Source organism: Notamacropus eugenii, chromosome 5, assembly GCF_028372415.1.
Source record: "Notamacropus eugenii isolate mMacEug1 chromosome 5, mMacEug1.pri_v2, whole genome shotgun sequence".
In the NCBI taxonomy this organism is placed as follows: Eukaryota; Metazoa; Chordata; class Mammalia; order Diprotodontia; family Macropodidae; genus Notamacropus; species Notamacropus eugenii.
This window is the reverse complement of record NC_092876.1, coordinates 17,024,073-17,043,565: the sequence shown is the minus strand read 5'-3', so window position 1 is coordinate 17,043,565 and position 19,493 is coordinate 17,024,073. Positions and strand designations below refer to the sequence as shown.

The following is a 19,493-nucleotide window of genomic DNA, read 5'->3' as shown; positions in this document are numbered from 1 at the left end:
ACAACAAGCACATGGTAGAGCAAAAATCATTTACCAATAGATAGGTAGTCAAAGAATGTAAAGAAAGAGTTTCCAAAGGTAATATTTCAGCCTATGAATAACACGTTAATAAATACTTCCAATCACCAATCCTAAGAGAAACACAAATTTAAAAAGTATTCTGAAGTTTCATCTCACAGTCAGAAAATTGGAAAAGAACAAAAGATGCGGATTACCAATGTCAGAGCGACTATGGCAAGATGGACTAATTAATGCATTATTGGATGAGTTCTGAATTAATCCCACTGTTGGAAAGCCAGATGAAGTCATGTAAAGAAAGTGACTGTGTTCATATTCTTTAAAGACAGACTTCATGGGTAAGAATACACCTTAAGGAGGTCAATGACAAACAGTGTCCATATACACAAGAAATGATTTATAGAACAATGTTTTATTGTTGCAAAGAATATTTTTTGGGGCAGGTAATATCCCTTAGGGAATGAATAAACAATTTCTGATTTATGAATATAAAGGGATATTACGGTTCTGGAGGAAATGATGAGTGTGATTAAATAGAGAAACATGGAAAGAGCTAGTAACTAATGGGAAGTGAAGTAAACAGAACAAAAAAATAATATACACCATGACTTCAGCAATAGAAATTAAATGAACAGCAAAATAATTGAAACTGCTACCAACTTTAGTCCCAAAGATGGAGCATTTTGAGTGTAGGAGTCTGCAAATAATGTCTGACTTTCTTGTGCAAGTTGTTAAAGCTTAATGGACTTTTTATTATTCATTTTAATTCTCTTATAGAGATTGGCTCTTTTTACATTGCAAAATGTAGGTAATATAAAAATAACAATGAAGTATTAAAACAGAGGAAATGAAATTATTTTCTACATTGAAATCTCTCCAAATTAGAAGAACTGAGTAGAGGGAAATATCTTTTAGAAAATAGCAAGCAAAGACATACAAGACACATTACACCAACCCCACTCCCCCCTCGCAACTTTTCTTCTGTGTTCTAAGATTTTACTATGATATTTGTATTTGGAAACATGCAGGGTTTCATTGTCCCAGGCACTGAAAATTAATTTGCCTTCTTGAGGCTTTCCTTTCAAGTTCTCTTAATGTCTCAATGGAACCATTGCTTTGTCAAATTATCCATCTATTTTCACTGCTTGCTATCCCATCAATGCATTATTAAATTGAGTATTTAATGAGTCTAGGACTTAGACTCTAAGATAAAATGCACCTCATTGCCAAACTAGATTAAGACCACATTCATTTATAGGCTGCATGTACCTCCTGTTTTAATCCTAACAACTCATGGAAATTACATTGTCAGTACTCTCAGTGTGCAATGTACATGCTTAATAAAGAATTGCTGAATGAATTAAAGAATTAATAAGTTTCTCTGTGAGGGTGATAGAATTGAGACTGATATATATCTAAACTCTTATTTACTCTAAGAATCACAGGATTTCATGCCTGGTGGGTCTTCAGAAATTACTAAATTCATGAATACATTTACTTTGATTACCTTGCTTACATCATGCTGTCCAAAGCCCAGAGCTAATAAGAAGACTATTTTTTTTCCCAAATTCCTTCTGGGAACAGTTCTCTCTGTTGCTCTCTGTCATTCTATTTTTTCTATCTCTTTACCTCTTTGAGGGCAGCTAGGTGATGCAGTAGATAGAGCACCAGTGCAGGAGTCAGGAAGACCTGAGTTCAAATCTCACCTCAAACATTTGACGCTCACTAGCTGTGTGACCTTGGACAAGTCACTTAACCTCAATTGCCTCATCGTGGGTCATCTCCAGGCATCCTGATGAATATCTGGATTCAGATGGCTCTGGAAGAGAAGTGAGGCTGGTGACCTGCACAGCCGTCCCTCACTCAAAACAAAGTCAAGTGCAAGTCGTGTCATTATTTCTCTGATGGCATGATCTTCTTCGAGAATGAAGGACGAACACACACACACACACACACACACACACATACATACACACACACACACCTCTGAATCTCTCTGTGTCTCTGACTCTGCTTATGTCTGCTTCTCTGTCTGTTGCTGACTCTTTCTTTGCTTTCTGGCTCTGTATCTGTGTCCGTGTGTATCTGTTTCTCTCTGTCTCCCTTCACTCAACTGCATTCATAAATACCTTCTTTCTTTGCCTCCTCGGGTATTTCCAAGCCATGAAAGTTATTTCTTTTGCATCCCTTCCTTCAGATTTCCACAATTTAGCAGGTTTTTCTTTATTTCTAAAAGAATGGACTTTTTGACTTCCAGCTCTCAGGTCAAGCATTTTTGTCCAAGGAAATCATTAAAAGAGATGTAGGTTTAGGTTACAAGACAGAATCCTTGGATTTGTTTGAGTTATTCAGTTTTTGAGGATGACACGTGAGAAAGAAACCTATCTGGATGAAGGAAAGGGGAGCATTAATGAGGAGAAAAAAGGCAAAATAAGAAGAAAGCCAAGCTGTGACATGTCTTCCTATTTTGCTCTCCTGCCCTGGAAATGATCCCAATGGAGATTTCAAAAAGATCAGTAATCCCAGAGCCAGAAGATCCACACCTTTATAATTTGCGAAAACTATTTCAGCTCATTCATACTCAGTTTTCTCCTTTATGGGGAGAATATGCTATGCTATGCTGTTCAAGGTTCAAATGCCACTAAGTATATTTAAAATACTTTATTTCTGTAAAGGAGCATATTGAAGTGATACTATTATTTCAAGATTGTTACTTAATGTTTTTATCACCGTCATCTTATCCTGAAGGTGGACATAGGAATGTCTTCATTTTGCATTTAACAAGGGATATTCAGAGTTTTTGATTGTTTTTCCCTTAGGACTTCAAAATATAAAGTGAACATATGTGTATTTACTTAAGGTGCATCACTTGCCTATCCCTATCTATCTAGAGAACCATGCACAGCTGGACTGAAGAAGGTTCTTGAATCACTTTAGCCTACTCTAGACAGAGTAGTTCATTTTTAGGAACCTCGTAATACTATTAGCAATTACACGTAGACAACATAGTATCAAAGCAATTCTCTCAGCTGACTTGTAAGCACTTCAGTTCTCTCATCTTTTAGGTTGGGTGCAGATTTTGGACTTGTTTCAGAAAAAGTACATGGTAAGTATGTAATTTTTGGACTCCAGCCTCTAAGAGGTTCACTCTTGATCTGGTCAGACAGGAAGGGCAGGAAGACAGCTTCTGAGGGGTTAATTATCTTATTTACTTTAGTAATTCTTTTCCAAAGGGTTTACTGATAATGGGAGCACCACCTCCTGTAGCATTGTCTCATCACCCTTCTTGCAGCGGCCAAGGAGGGGGGACAAGTAGCCCTGAGTCTCCATGGGGTAAATTGAGGCAAACACAGTACTCCAGCTGCTGCACTCTGATAAATCCCCTCATTCCTCAGTTGGGCTGATTGAGGCAACCACAGATTCCTCCTGGGCCTTCAAGGGGACTTATGAAATCATACACAGGATTCAACTACCACGTTCCCCCATGGATATCCAACTCACTTACCAGTGCCCTATGACTTTATAGAGAAACAGACAAGGAAGACATATTGCCAGTAATAGCCTCGCAAGTTAACTTTAGTGATGTCATCAGTCAGCAAAAGCATAGAGAAAACCACATATCAGCCCTATAACTCACTGCTCAACTACAGTGGGGATGTTTATAAGTCTCATGCATGGAGAATACCTAACACTCAGTAATTAGAGATTGTCTTGGCCATGGAGACTGGAACATTAAACTCTAAGAAAGAATAACAAAATCTTCTTTACTTACCATACTTTCTATGTCAAAGAAAAATTGAGAAAAAAATGTTCTACATAAAGAAAAATACTATATAAATGTAAGTTGCTATTAGTATTTAGCTGTTGAAGTGTATTCTGTCATCTAACAGTCAATGGAAATCGGCAATGACTTTGTACAGATCCTCCCCAATTTACCTGTCATATAAAATGGAGGAATGGACTTTGAGTCAGAATGGTCACATTTTCATTCTATCTCAGACAGTTACTGGTCATGAGTACCTGGGAAGCACCTTCATCTCACTTGACCTCAGTTTCCTCATCTGTCAAATGAGCAAGTTTGCCGTGATGATCTCAAAGTGTCCTTCCAACTCCAAATATGTGATCCTTGTGATTCCATCTTTGATGCCCCTCTCACCTTGAAAATGATGATGAACAACAGACCAATAGGCTGCTCTTGCTCAGTTTGTCCTGATTCCATTTCTGAAAGCAGCTAATGCAGAGAAAGGCAGCTCAGAAATCTTATGTATGTACTGTGGTACTGCCAGGTGTGCTGATATCATTTTCTGCAGTTAATGTAAAGCCCAAGTCCTCAGGGACAGCTTCTACAACCACCAAATCCACTCCCCCCATCTCTCACCCAAACACATACCTTGAGTTCATTTATTTGTACATCCCTGCAACTTGATATACAAACACGCCATAATCCAGGCATCATCTCTCTGGAGATAGTTTTGGCTTGTACATTTACCAAGAGCAGACCAAGAGGGAATTCACTGATACTCAGTCACTGAAAAATACATTGAGAAGACAATTTGTGAGCTGGCTATGGCTTTTAGAAGTTGCATAATTCAATCACTTCATTTTGAAATGATAAGACTAATTTCCAGATAGGAGAAGGGAGTTGCTTAACTTGACATTGAAAGTCCTTGGGGGAATCTGGAGGGAAGCCTACATGTCTGTCAATGAGGGCTGTTTTAGAATTATGGAATTGGATGCTTAGATGTGCTTGAGTCAGCTTAACCTGAATTACAAGAAATAACCGTCAAATATTCAATGTGAACATTTGTGCATTTGAAATCCACTAATTTCTACAAATCTGGTAATAATTCAGTGTTTTCTTGATTGTCTAGACTTAAAGTGATCCAATGCAAATGTTAATAATTCAGATGAAAATGAACACTGTGTCAAGTATACTTTTCTTTTGGAGAGTCAGTTACTAGCTTTGGAGGGTTATTTTCTATCACAGTTCTGACTGGAAACTTCTTGTCATTTCACTTTAGGAGTGAGAGTTTGCTCCAATGACATAAGCCCCAGAACTAGATATGTAAGACTTGCATCCTGACTCTGAACGGAGTTGCCCAACCAGCTAAAATTCACTCCACTTCTCAGGGTACTCATCAGTCCAATGGGTATATTGATATCGCCTTTATATTGATTCCTGTTAGAGTAATTGGGGAAGAAATGAGGACCCCCTACTTTCACTAGCCGTTAGCTTTACTGTTCCCCTTATATGACAAGATCCCTAAGATCTTGCAGCTCACATTACTCTTTGAAGGTCCAATGAGATCAAGGAAGAACCATGGTCAGTGACAGAACCAGAATAGCTAAGACGACAGCAAACATTACCCTGGCCCCCAACTCCAAGAATTTTTGTGAGTGTTTTACTCAGACATACAATTACTCTTCTGCCTTCCTGCATGCCTTTAGTTCCATCTGTAGTATTTACTGGATTCTTGTGTCCTTGTTCCCTTGAATCAAAAGTAAAGTGAGTACGGGCACTTGGTCTGCCTCTATCACAGGACAGTTGAGGGAAAAATGCTCTGTTCATTAGAAAATGCTTGATAGGACAGTAGTTACTGTGTTAGACTTGAAGTCAGAAGGAGTGAAATTGGAATCTTGCTTATGACACTTCCTAGCTCTGTGACCCTGGGCAAGTACCTTACCCTCTCTCAGCTTCAGTTTCTTCATTCTTTTTTCCCCAAAATTTATTCGTTTATTTTTCTTCAGTTTTCAACATTCACTTCCATAAGATTTAAACATTTTCCACCTCACTCCCATATCCCTCCCCAAGATGGAATGCAATTTTAAATAGGCTATACACATATATTCCCATTAAATACATTTCCATGTTAGTCATGTTGCATTGAACAATTTTAGCAAAGGGGAGAAACCATGACCATAACAAAACAAAACATAAAAAATAGATAATAGTCTGCTTCATTCTGCATTCCAACTCCTTACTTCTTTCTCTGGATGTAAATGGAATTTTCCATCATGAGTTCTTTGGAAAGGTTTTATGTCCTTACATTGCTGAGAAAGGCTGAGTCCATCAAAATCAGTCCTCAAACACTGGCTGTTACTGTGTATAATGTTCTCCAGATTCTTCTCCCCTCACTCGGGATCAGTTCATATAATTCTTTCCAGGTTTTTTTGAAATCAGTCTGTTCACCTTTCCTTATAGTAAAATAGCATTCTATTACTTTCATATACCACAACTTGCTCAGCCATTTCCCAATTGATGGGCATCCCCTCAATTTCCGGTTCTTGACCTTCACAAAAAGATCTGCTAAAAATAGTTTTGTACACGTGGTTCCTTTGCCCCATTTTTATGATGCCTTTGGGATACAATCCTAGAAGCAGTATTGCTGCGTTAAAGGGTATGCACATTTTTGCAGCCCTTTAGGTAGGGTTTCAAACTGCTCCCCAGAAGGATTGGATCTGCTCACAGCTCCAAAAATAATTAATGAGTGTTTCAATTCTTCCACATCTTCTCTAACATTTATAATTTTCTGTTTTGTTGTGTTAGCCTATCTGATAGATGTGGTGTGGTACCTCAGAGCTCTTTTGATTTGCATCTCTCCAATCAGTAGTGATTTAGAGCATTTTTTTTCTTCCTCTGAAAACTGCCTGTTCATATCCTGTCACCGTTTTTCAGCTGAAGAATGACAAGTAAATTTGACTCCGTTTTGTATGTATTTTAGAAATGAAGTCTTTATCAGAGACACTATTTGTAAAAATTGTTTCCCAATTTTTTGCTTCCCTCCTAATCTCGATTGCTTTAGCTTTGTTTGTGCAAAAACTTTTCAATTTAATATAGTCAAAATTGTCCATTTTTCACTTCTTAATATTCTCTGTCTCTCCTTTGGTTATCAGCTCCTCCATTCTTCATAAATCTGACAAATAAATTACCTTTTCTTCCCCTATTTTTTTTTATAGTATCAGTCTTTATACCTAGTTCGTGTACCCATTTAGACTTTATTCTGATATATGGTGTCAGGTGTTGGTCTATGGCTAGCTTCTACCACACTATTTTCTATTTTTCCCAGCAGTTTTGGTCAAACAATGAATTCTTATCCCAGAAGTTGTGGTCTGAAGATTTATCCAACAATAATCTGCTACAATCATTGACTACTATGTCTTGTGTTTCTAATCTATTCTACTGACCTACCCTTCTATTTCTTTGCTAGTCGAAATGGTTTTTATGATTACTGCTTTATAATACAATTTAAGATCTAGAATGGTTAGGTCACCTTCCCTAACATTTCTTTTCATTAATTTGCTTGATATTCTGGACATTTTCTTCTTTAAGATGAATTTTGATGTTATTTTTTTCTAACTCTATAAAATGATTTTTTGTAGTTTGATTAGTATGGTTCTGAATAAGTAAATTCATTTAGGTAGAATTGTCATTTTTATTATATTATCTCAGTTTGCCAATGAGCAACTGATGTTTTTTGAGTCATTTAGATCTGACATTGTGTTAAAAGGCTTTTGTAGTTGTGTTCATACAGTCTCTGGCTTTGTTTTGTCAGGTAGACTCCCAAATATTACATAGTATTGGCAGCAACTTGAAATGGGAATTCTCTTTCCACTTTTTGCTGTTGGGGTTTAGAAGTGATATAGAGAAAAAAAGATGTTTTATTTGGGCTTATTTTGTATCTTCAATTTTGACAAAGTTGTTTATTATTTCAAGTCATTTTAACTTGATTTTCTAAATTTATAATCATATCACCTGCACAGAGAGAGAACTTCATTTCTTCTTTGTCTATTTTAATTTCATAAATTTCTTTTCCGTCTCTTATTGCTATAGGCAACATTTGTAGTACCATGTTCAATATCAGTGGGGATAATGGACATCCTTATTTCACCCCTATTCTTCTTGGAAAGTCATCTATCTTATCCCCATTACATATAATGCGTACTGATGGTTTTATGTAGATTCCACTTATCACTTTAAGAAAGACTTCATTTATTGCTGTGCTCTCCAGTGTTTTCAATAGGAATGGAGCTGTATTTATCAAAAGCTTTTTCTGCAACTACTGAGGTCATCACATGGTTTATGTTGGTTTTGTAGTTGATATGATCGATTATGCTGATAGTTTTCCTGATACTGAATCAGCCTTTCATTCCTGGTAAAAATCCTACTCAATCAAAATGTGTTATTCTCATGATAAATTGTTGGAATATTTTGCTGATATCTTATTTAAAATTTTTACATCTATATTAATTAGGAAAATTGGTCTCTAAATTTCTTTTTCTATTTTGGCTCTTACCAGTTTAAGTGTCAGCACTATATTTATATCACAAAAAGAATCTGGTAGGACTTCTTCCTCACCCATTTTCCCAAATTGTGTATATAGTATTGGAATAAACAGTTCTTTAAATGTTTCATAGAATTTGCTTAAAATTTATTTGTTTTTGGAAATTTTTTTCTTTTTTTAATTGAATTATTTTATTTGTTTTCAATGTTCTACAATCACTTCCACATATCTTAGATTTTTTTCCCACTCCCTCCCCCTTATTCTCTCCTCCCTCCCCAATCCCTCCCTGAGACTGAGTACAATCTTACATAAGTTCTACACCTACATTCCTATTAAATGCATGTTGCAGAGAAGAATTAAAATGAATGGGGGAAACAATAAAAAAAAATAACATAATACACAAGAAAATGGTCTGTTTTGGTCTGTGATCCAATTCCATAGTTCTTTCTCTGGATGAAGAAGGTGTTTTGCCTTAAGAGTCCATTGGAAATTTTTTAAGTCCATGCATTTCAATGAAGTACTAAGTCTACTAGAAAATTAGTCATACACTGTGGTCGTTACTGTAGACAACGTTCTGCTGGTTCTCCTCCTTTCATTCAATAGAAGTTCATATAAGTCATTCCAAGATTCTCTGAAGTCTTCCTGTTCATCATTTCTCATAGAACAATAGTTTTCCATTACATACATATGCCACAACTTGTTCAGCCATTCCCCAATTGATGAGCATTCCCTTTTTCCCCCAAATTTTGGCCACCACGAAGAGAGTTGCTATAAACATTTTTGCACATCTGGGACTCTTTCCCATTCCTGTGATCTATTTGGGAAAGGGTCCTAGAAGCAATATTGCTGAGTTAAAGGGTATGGACATTTTTGTAGCCCTTTGGGCATGGTTCAAAATTGCTTTCTAGAATGGTTGGATCACCTCACAGCTTCACTAGCAATGAATCAGTGTTCCAACTCTCCCACATATTCTCCAAATTTTATCATCTTCCAGTTTTGTTATGTTAGCCAATCTGATAGCTGTGATGTGATACCACAGAGTTGTTTTGATTTGTATCTCTGTAATCAATAGTGATTTAGAGCATTTTTTCATGTGATTATAGATCGCTTTGATTTCTTCCTCTGAAAATTACTTGCTCATATCCTTTGACCATCTATCAATTGGGGAATGACTTGCATTCTTGTACATTTCACTCAGTTCTCTATATATTATAGAAATGAGGCCTTTATCACAGACACTATTTGTAAAAATTCTTTCCTAGTTTTGTGCTTCTTCATAACTTGGTTGCATTGGGTTTTTGTGTGCAAAAACTTTTCAATTTAATGTAATCAAAATTATCCATTTTGTACTTCATGATGTTCTCTATCTCATCTTGGGTCATAAATTTCTCCATTCTCCATAAATCTGAAAATTACACTATTCCTTGCTCCACTAATTTGTTTACAGTATCAACCTTGATACCTGGATCACATATCCATTTGGACTTTATTTTTGTGTATAGTGTCATGCATTGGTCTATGCCCAGTTCCTGCCACACTGTTATGCAGTTCTGCCAGCAATTTTTGTCAAACAGTAAGTTCTTACCCCAGAAACTGGGGTCCTTGGGTTTATCAAATAGTAGATTACCATATTCATTAACTACTGAGTCTTGTGTACCTAACATATTCCACTGGTCTACCCTCCTGTTTCTTAGCCAGAACTACGTAGTTTTCTTGATTGCTGCTTCAAAATACAGTTTGATCTCTGGTAGGGTTTGGCTACCTTCCATAGCATATCTTTTCCTTAGTTTCATTGATATTCTGGACCTTTTGTTCTTCCAGTTGAATATTGATATTATTTTTTCCTTGCTCTGCAAAATAATTATCTGTTAGTTTGATTGACATGGCACTGAATAAGTAAATTAATTTAGGTAGAATTGTCATTTTGATTACATTAACTTGATCTACTCAAGAGCAACTGATGTCTTTCCACTTAGTTAGATCTGACTTTATTTGTGTGAATAGTGCTTTGTAATTGTGTTCATATAGTCCCTGGGTTTGTTCCCAGGTGTTTTATAGTGTCTACTGTAGCTTTAAATGGGATTTCTCTTTCTATCTCTTGCGGTTGGGCTTTGTTAATAATATACAGAAATGCAGATGATTTATGTGGGTATATTTTGTAACCAGCAACTTTGACAAAGTTGTTTATTATTTCAAATAGTTTTTTACTTGATTCTCTGGGATTCTCTAACTTTACCATCATATTATCTTCTATGAGTGATATCATCCTTTTTCTTTGCCTATTCTAAGTCCTTCGATTTCTTTATCTTCTCTTATTGCTACAGCTGGCATTTCTAACACTATATTGAATACCAATGGTGATAACGGACATCCTTGTTTCATCCCTGATCTTACTGGAAATGTATCTAGCTTGTCCCCATTGCATATAGTGCTTGATGATGGTTTTAGGTAGATATCTGCTTATTATCTTATGGAAAGTTCCATTTATTCCTATGCTTACCAGTGTTTTCAATAGGAATGGGTGTGGTACTTTGTCCAAAGCTTTGTCCCCATGTATTGAGATAATCATGTGGTTTCTGTTTGTTTTGTTGTTGATATGATCAATAATGCTAATAGTTTTTTCTAGTCTTGAATCAGCCCTGCATTCCTGGTATATCTTACCTGAAAAAACGTGTATTATTCTTGTGATAACTTGCTGTATTCTTTTTGTTAAAACCTTATTTAAAATTTTTACATCTATGTCTATTAGAGAAATTGGTCTATAATGTTTTTTCTCTGTTTTCACTCTTCCTTATTTAGGCTTCAGAAGCATATTTGAATCATAAAAAGAATTTGGTAGGACTCATTCTTTGGCAATTTTCCCAGATAGTCTATATAGTATTGGAATTAACTGTTCTTTAAATGTTTGTTAGAATTTACTTGCAAATACATCTGGAGCTGGAGATATTTTTCCCAGGGAGTTAACTTATGGCTTGTTCAATTTCCTTTTCTGAGATGGGGCTAATTAAGTTCTCAACTTAATCTTCTCTTAATCTGGGCAAATTATATTTTTTAAAATAATCATCCATCTCATTTAGATTGTCAAATTTATGGGCATAGGGTTGGGCAAAGTAATTTCTAACTATTGTTTTAATTTCCTACTCATTGGAGGTGAGTTCACTTTTTTCATTTTTGATATTGGTAATCTGGTTTTCTTCTTTCTTTTTTTTCAATCAAATTGAGCCAAGGTTTATCAATTTTATTGGTTCTTTCATAAAACCATCTCTTAGTATTGTTTATTAGTTCAATACCTCACTTAATATCAATTTTATTAATCTCTCCTTTGGCGTTCAGTATTTCTAATTCGGTATTTACTTGGGAATTTTCAATTTGTTCTTTTTCTAGCTTTTTCAGCTGCACGCTGAATTCATTGATTTCCTCTTTCTCTGTTTTATTCATGTAGGCATTCAAAGATATAAAACTTCCCCTAAGAACTGCTTTTGCAACGTCCCATAAGATTTGTTAAGTTGTCTCATCATTGTCATTCTCTTGAGTGAAGTTGTTGACTGTTTCTATAATTTGTTCTTTAACCCACTCATTCTTGAGGATTAGATTGTTTAGTTTTCAATTGATTTTTGGCTCTTATTTCCATCTTTATTTCTTTTGATTAGATCTATTTCTGCTTTTGCTTTTTCTGAGATTAGGATCGCTACTCCTGCTTTTTTACATCACCTGAAACACAATAAATTCTTCTCCAACCTTTTACCTTTACCCTATGTGTGTCTCTCCTTTTCAAATGTGTTTCTTGTAAACAACATATTGTTGGATTATGATTTTTAATTTATTCTGCTATCTGTCTCTGTTTTATGGGAGATTTCATCCCACTCACGTTCACAGTTATGATTACTATTTGTATCTTTTCCTCAATCTCCTTTCCCCTTGTTTATGCTTTTAGTTCTTCCTTCTCCCTTGCCTTCCCCAAGAGAGTTTTAATTTTTGACCACTGCTTCCCTCAGTCCTCCCTCCCTTCTTTCAGTCCATCTCCTTGCCCAAAATCTTATGCTCAACTCTGCTGAGTAATTAATCCTTGGTTGTAGTCTCAGCTCCTTTGCCTTATAGAATATCATATTCCAGTTTCTTCGATCTTTCAATCTAAAAGCTGCAGCAGCCTGTGTGATCCTGACTGTAGCTCCTCCATATTTGAATTGTTTCTTTCTGGCTGCCTATGGTATTTTCTCCTTCATTTCACAGTTCTGAAATTTGGCAACCATATTCCTTGGAGTTTTTATTTTGGGGTCCATTCCAGGAGGTGAATGGTGGATTCTTTCAATGACTCTTTTGACCTCTAGATCTAGAAATTCTGGACAATTTTCCTTGATAATTTCTTCAATGACATTGTCCAGGCTCCTTTTTTCATCTTGGCTTTCTGGTAGCCCAATAATCCATACATTTTCTCTTCTGAATCTTTTTTTCCAGGTCAGTTGTTTTTCCAAGTAGATATTTTACATTTTCTTCTGTTTTTTCATTCTTTAGATTCTGTTTGACGGATTCTTGATATCTCACAGATTCATTAGCTTCTGCTTGCCAGATTCCATTTTTTATCAAATTGTTTTCTTCAGTTAATTTTTGCATCTCCTTTTCCATCTTTCCAATTGTTCCATTTAAGGAGCTATTTTCACCAGTTACGTGTTGTATTTGCTTTTCCATTTGTCCAATTTTCCTTTTTAAGGAGCTGTTCTTTTCAGTGAATTCTTTTTTCATATTTTTAATATCATTGGTCAGTTTTTCTTCTTTTCTCTAATTTGGGTTTTAAAATACTTCCAAAGCTCTTCCAAGAAGGCTCTCTTTGTTTCTGACTAGTTCTTATTCCCTTCTGAAATTTCAGATGGGAGCACAGTCTCAATGCTGACCTCTTTGGTGTTTGTGGTTTGGTCCTTGCCCCATAGAAAGATTTTGTGGTCTTTTCTTTTCTGCCTTGCTTTTTAGTCATGATAATAACCCTTTTTCTGGCTTTTAAGGTAGATCTCTGCTTCTGTGGCACAGGGAGCTCTGTCTCACCATTCTTGTGCCTAAAACTTGAAGCTTTGTGTGTTGTGGCCTCTGCTTCTTTCAGCTAGAAATCAAGTGCTGCAGCTTACTGGTGCTGAGCTGGGTGGTGTTTGAAAACAGAAGCCAGGTGAGGACTTTTTGGGTTTCCCCATAATTACTCCAGAGCCGGCTCATTAAGTGTGGGCAATGGGTGATCTGGACACTGGAGGCTTCTCTGCTGAGCCTGTCAAAGTCTCCTACAAAATAGATCTGAACATAATTTTAAATTACTTTCCTAATAAGAATTTCAAATAATGAAGGCTGGTAACCCTTACACTTCTATTATTATAAAATAAAAATTTGAGACCTTAGCCAATTTTCATGTCCACATATCTAAGAAACTCAATTAAAAAAAAAGAAACAGAAAAATTAAAACCCAGTTTTTAGACTTCACGCTATTTATTCCCTCATCAAGAGGATGAGATTCCACTAAAGAATTAGTAACAGAAAAGTTTCCAGATTAACTACAATTGTCTCAAAATGTCCTGGGATGGTATACATAAACATTAAAAATAATGGTTAATCAAAACTGATGGATTAATACAGCCTGTGTCTTACTCTGTCAAACAAAGTAGCTCAGATATGTGATTGGTAAGAATGTTTCCGGTTCTATTTCTTTCACTTTATATCCCTAGCTACTCTTTCTGGGATAATAATCTCCCAAAGACTCTCTGAAGGGCCCCCAACACCTCCTGATTCCTCAGGCTATAGATGATGGGGTTGAGCATAGGAGTTAGGATGGTGTAGAAGACAGCCAAGTTCTTGTCCTCTTCTGGGGAATGCAGAGATGGGGGCCTCAGATATGTATACACAAATGGTGCATAGTAGAAGGAGACCACAGTCAGGTGGGTAGAACAGGTAGTGAAAGCTTTCTTCCTACCCTGTGATGAGTGGGTATGATGGACAGCATAGAGAACCCGACCATAGGAAGCCATGATGCCAAGGAAAGGGACCAAAAGAAACAGATTGGTATTGAAGAGCACTATACACTCATAGGCCCAAGTATCCATGCAGGCCAGAGGCAATATTGCTGAGATATCACAAAAGAAATGATTAATGATTCTGGACTTGCAATATGGCATACAGAGTACGTACACAGTATGGACCATGGAATTAATGGATGAAGAGACCCAGGACCCAGAAATCATCAGCAAACACATTCTCTTGTTCATGAGAATGGGATAATGGAGGGGGCGGCAAATGGCCACATAGCGGTCAATGGCCATGGATACCAGGAGCATCCCTTCACCACCAGCTGTGAGAAAAAAACAGAAACTTTGGAATCCACACCCTACCAAAGAAATGGATTTGCTCCCCGACAGAAAGTTAGCAGCCATCTTGGGCACTGTACTGCAAATGTTCATTAGGTCCATGAGAGAAAGCTGACTGAGCAGGATGTACATGGGGGTGTGGAGGTGGTCATTCATCCAGATGAGGAGAATCATGGTTGAGTTACCCAATAAAGTGATTAGGAAGATGAGGACAACAAGGAGGAAAAACAACAGTCCAGTTTTTGTTGGGGGTAAAATCCCCAGCAAGAAGAAACCAGTAGTGGTTTGATTCCATTCCTCCATAGCAGGGTGTTTTTGGAACTGTTCCACTGTAGGATAAAATGAGAGAATGGGAAGTAACTTCTGTGAAGTCTAACTCCCTTTGGTTTTTCCTAGAATCTCCCTATTCTTGCACATCAGCCATGCTTCCATATTGTCCTGCCATGATTTTTCAGCAGCTATGTGATATATTGGTAAGAACATTGGACTTGGAACCAGGAAGATCTCATTTTAACTTTGGCGTCAGATATTTCCTTGCTGTGTGAGTCTGGGTATGTCATTTAGCTTTCTTGTGCCTCATTTTATTCACCTGTGAAATTAAAAGAATAATTGTGTCTATTCTGTAAGATTATATCTGACATAACTTTGTTATGTGCTTTTAAAACCTTAAAACACTGTGTAAATATGTATTTTGTTGTTGTTATCATAGCAACTATCTGGTAAAGTGAATAAATACTGGGCCTGTGGTTAGGAAGATCTGAGTTTAAACCTGGCATCAGACATTGATTAGCTCTGTGAACTTGGGAAACTCACTAAACATTGTTGGATTCAGTGTTCACATTCATAAAATCATCTGGAGAAGGAAATGGCAAACCACTGTAGCATGTTTATGAAAGAAACTCCAAAGGGGGTCACAAAGAGTTGGACATGAGTGAAATCAAGTAAACAACAAGTTATATTAATCCCAGTTCTTTCCCAATTCTAAATAATTGTTGTTAGTGTCATTGCAGTGCAAAACCTATCTAATTTTTATACTCATAACAACCCTAGAAAGTAGGTGCTATTATTATTTCTTTTTTATAATTGGGGCAAGTGAATGTGATGGCAATCAAAATAGGTTCTGTTGCTGTTTCTCTTCTTAGTGCAATTGATTGCCTCTTATTGAATCTTGCCTTTATCAATCAAATATCTTTACGAGGAGTAAAGTATGGAAAGAATAGTTTCTTTAATCAGAAATAGTATATATATTTGTGTGGTTAATGTGATTAAAGTTCTTCCCCACCCATTAATGGGTCTGATAATTATATGGAAGTTGATTAGGGAAGATTATAGAAACACCCACAGCTTTTGCTAAATGAGGCACTGACAATGAAGGGGTGGTATGCCCTCTGACAGATACAGATGCACAAGCATACATAAATATATTTCCAACTTTAACCCACATCAAACAATCAAACCATTTCTGCATAGTTCCAAATTCATTTTAATCCCATAGAATTCAAGGCATTACACAGAGTATAAATTTTCATGATATGCCTGTTGTGAGGTGGCATTTTATTTTGAGATCTAAAATCATGTTCCCTACTTGAGATTGTACCTTCAAATTTCTTTTTTCTCAGGAACTGAGTCATACTGACACAAGATAGCTGTTAATTTACTTAATCCAAAGAAATACTTATGGTCTGGGTAAAGGAATGACTGCTGCCTCACTAAAATTTGCATGTTTATACCTATGATGCCTTTGAAAAGAAAATAAAAATAAACTCAAAAACCTGTTACCTAAGAAACAATTTCCTATTGAGTAAGAATTACTGGGAAAATTGGCAGTAAGTCAGGAAGCAAGTAGAGTGAGATCAGCATCTTACACCAAGACCACAGAAACCTGAAACACACTGACGGTCTATATATCATTGTTGTTGTTTGTTCTTAATTCTCAAGGAGGACCATGACATCAAGGAGATTATGTCATGCCAGACAAGTGAATTGGAGTTAAGTGGGAACAGGGCTGTGGAAAATCAAAAGCCTTAGTTTCTCCTCTAGAATCATCTGGATCCAGTGCCCACATATAGATCAAGAAAACAGGAGATGGTCCAGCATGCAGTGGGGATGTTCACCTTTCTAATCTAATGTCTTCAAAGGACTCAGTCTGACTGATGGAATGTCCACTCAGGCTTACTTAGAAATGAGATAGAGAATGACCACTTTAGGTAGTTAAAAAAATAAATCTGGGAGAAGAAGACCCTCAGAGTTTCTGGCCAAAATAAAAATAATTGCTATTTACAGTCACTCTGAGCCATTTTGGGTCTCAACAATGACCAAGTGGGGATTGGTCTCTGACTTATTGTGGGCCAATCAGTGAGAGCCAGTGTGATTTAAGTTGAAGTTTTACAAGATAGCTTATTCATAGACTACATTTCTTCTTAAATATTAAAAGAAACCCACATACCTTAAAAAATTCGTGAGAAACGGGTCAATTGTTATTCACAACTATACTGGGGCAGGTGTGTGTATGTGTGTGTGAATATTTAGCTAAATAAGAGTAGCAGAGATGGCCAGGGATAAGTTCAACTACAAGAAATTGAAAAGCTTTTGAACAAAGTTCGTGAAAACTATTCTAAAAAGGGAAGTGATTTTTTTTCAACCAGGAAAAAAGATCTATATATCAAAGCTATTAGGAGGTAGTGATATGTAGGATAGACAACAGGCACATATAAATGTAAAAATCATTTGCCAATAGATAGGTAGTCAAAAAATACAAAGAAAAAGTTTCAAAAAGTAGTATTTCAGCCTATGGATAACCACATTAATGAATACTGTCAATCCTAAGAGAACCACAGACTAAAAAACTGTCCTGAAGTTTCATCTCACAGTCAGAAAATTGGAAAAGAACCCAAAAATATGGGAATTACCAATTTTAGAGTGAATGTGGCAATATGGACATATTAATACATTATTGATAAGGTTGTGAATTTATCCTACTGTTGGAAAGTCAGATGTAGTCATGGATAGAAAATGATTGTGTTCACACTCTTTAAACCAGACTATGCCTTAGAATATGCCTTAAGGAGGTTAATGACAAACAAAGCCTAAATAAACAATTGATTTATAGTAAAATGTTTTATGGCAGCAAAGAATATTGTTTTGGGGCAGGTTAATATCCCTTAGTTAGGGAATGAATAAACCAGTTCTGATAAATGAATATAATGGGACATTAATGTACGGCATATAATGACGAGTGTGATGAAACAGAGAAACATGGAAAGAGCTAGATAAACTAATGAAAAGTGAAGTAAGCAGAATAAAAAAAATGACTTAAACAGTACAAATTAAATGAAGGACAAAATAGTTAAAACTAGGAACATATGTAGCCTCAAATATGGGGCACTTTGCATGTGGAACAATACAAGTAATGTCTGCATTTTTCCTGTATGTTGTTAAAGCTTTATGACCTTTTGTTCTTAATTTTAATTCTCTTATAGAGAATAGCTCCTTTTACATTGTCAGATGAGGATAATAATAAAAATAGCTATAAAGTATTAAAATAGAGAAAATGAAATCATATTTTACATTACAACCTCTCCAAACTTGACTAACTGAATAGAAGAAAACAACTTTTAGAAAAATAACAAGCAAAGAAATACAAGACATATTCCTCCCTGTCCCTGCCCCCATTCTCTCTTTGGTCTGAGCTTTGAGTATGATATTTTATTTGGAAACCTCCAGTGTTTCATTGGTACAGGCACTGGAAATTAATTAGCCTACTTGAGCTCTTTACTTCAAGTTCTCTTAAAGTCTCCATGAAACCACTGCTTTGCCAGATTGTCTGTCTATTGTCATTGCTTCCTACCCCACTAACCCATTATTAAATCGAGTTTTTAATGAATCTAAGACTTAGACTCTAAGGTATGATGAACATCATTGACTAAATAGCTTAGTTCCACATTCCATTTGTAGCCTGCATGCACCTCCTGTTTTAACCCTACCAACTCAGCCAAATTACATTATCAGTACTCTCAATGTGCAATGATAGTACGTGCTTAATAAAGAATTGCTGAATGAATTAATGAACGAATGAGTTTCTCTGTGAAGGTGACAAAGTTGAGACTGATCTATATCCAAATACTTATTTACTCAAAATTCAGAGGATCTCATGCCTGGTGGGCTTCAGAAATCATTGAATTCATGAATACATTTACCTTGATTTCCTTGGTTACTACATTTACTTCGATTTCCTTGGTTACATCATGCTGTCCAAAACCCAGAGCTAACTAGAAGACCATTTTTTTCCAAATTTCTTCGAAACAGTTTTCTCTGTTGGTCTGTCTCGGTCTATTTTTTTTTCTATCTCTTTACCTCTCTGAGTCTCTGGCTCTGCCTATATCTGCCTGTATCTGCTTCTCTGGCTGTCTCTGACTCTATTTGAGTTTTATGGCTCTGTCTCTATGGCTGTGTCTATCTGTTTCTCTCTGTCTTCCCTCACTTCTTTTAAAAATATCTTCTCTCTTTGCTTCCTCAGGTATTTCTGAACCATGAAAGCTGTTTGCTTTGCATCCCTTTCTTCAGATTTCCTATTTAGCAGGTTTTTCTTTCTTTCTAAATAGATGGACTTTTAGACTCTCACTATCAGCTCAGGTAGTTTTGTCCAAGGAAATCATTTGAAGAGAGGTAGGTTTAGGTTACAAGATAGAATTATTGAATTTGATGGAGTTATTCAGTTTTTGAGTACAAGGACACTTATCTGGATGAAGGAAAAGGGTGCATTAATGAAGAAAAAGGAGGCAAAAGAAGTAGGAAGTCAAGCCCTGACATGTCTTCCCATTTTGCTCTCCTGCCATGAAAATGATCACAAGTGTGA

At 36.2% G+C, this 19,493-nt stretch overlaps 1 protein-coding gene across 1 annotated transcript; it reads right to left on the bottom strand.

The window, feature by feature from the left end:
* Positions 1-13,920: 13,920 nt before the first annotated feature.
* On the bottom strand, positions 13,921-14,941 carry LOC140508524 (olfactory receptor 2L3-like). Its single transcript, XM_072616477.1, has one exon. It carries the CDS (start codon positions 14,939-14,941, stop codon positions 14,003-14,005), a length of 939 nt encoding a protein of 312 aa, XP_072472578.1. The 3' UTR covers positions 13,921-14,002.
* Positions 14,942-19,493: the final 4,552 nt, after the last annotated feature.

Coding starts and splice junctions, on each gene's coding strand:
- LOC140508524 (XM_072616477.1), bottom strand. CDS start 14,941: ATGGAGGAATGGAATCAAACCACTACTGGTTTCTTCTTGCTGGGGATT.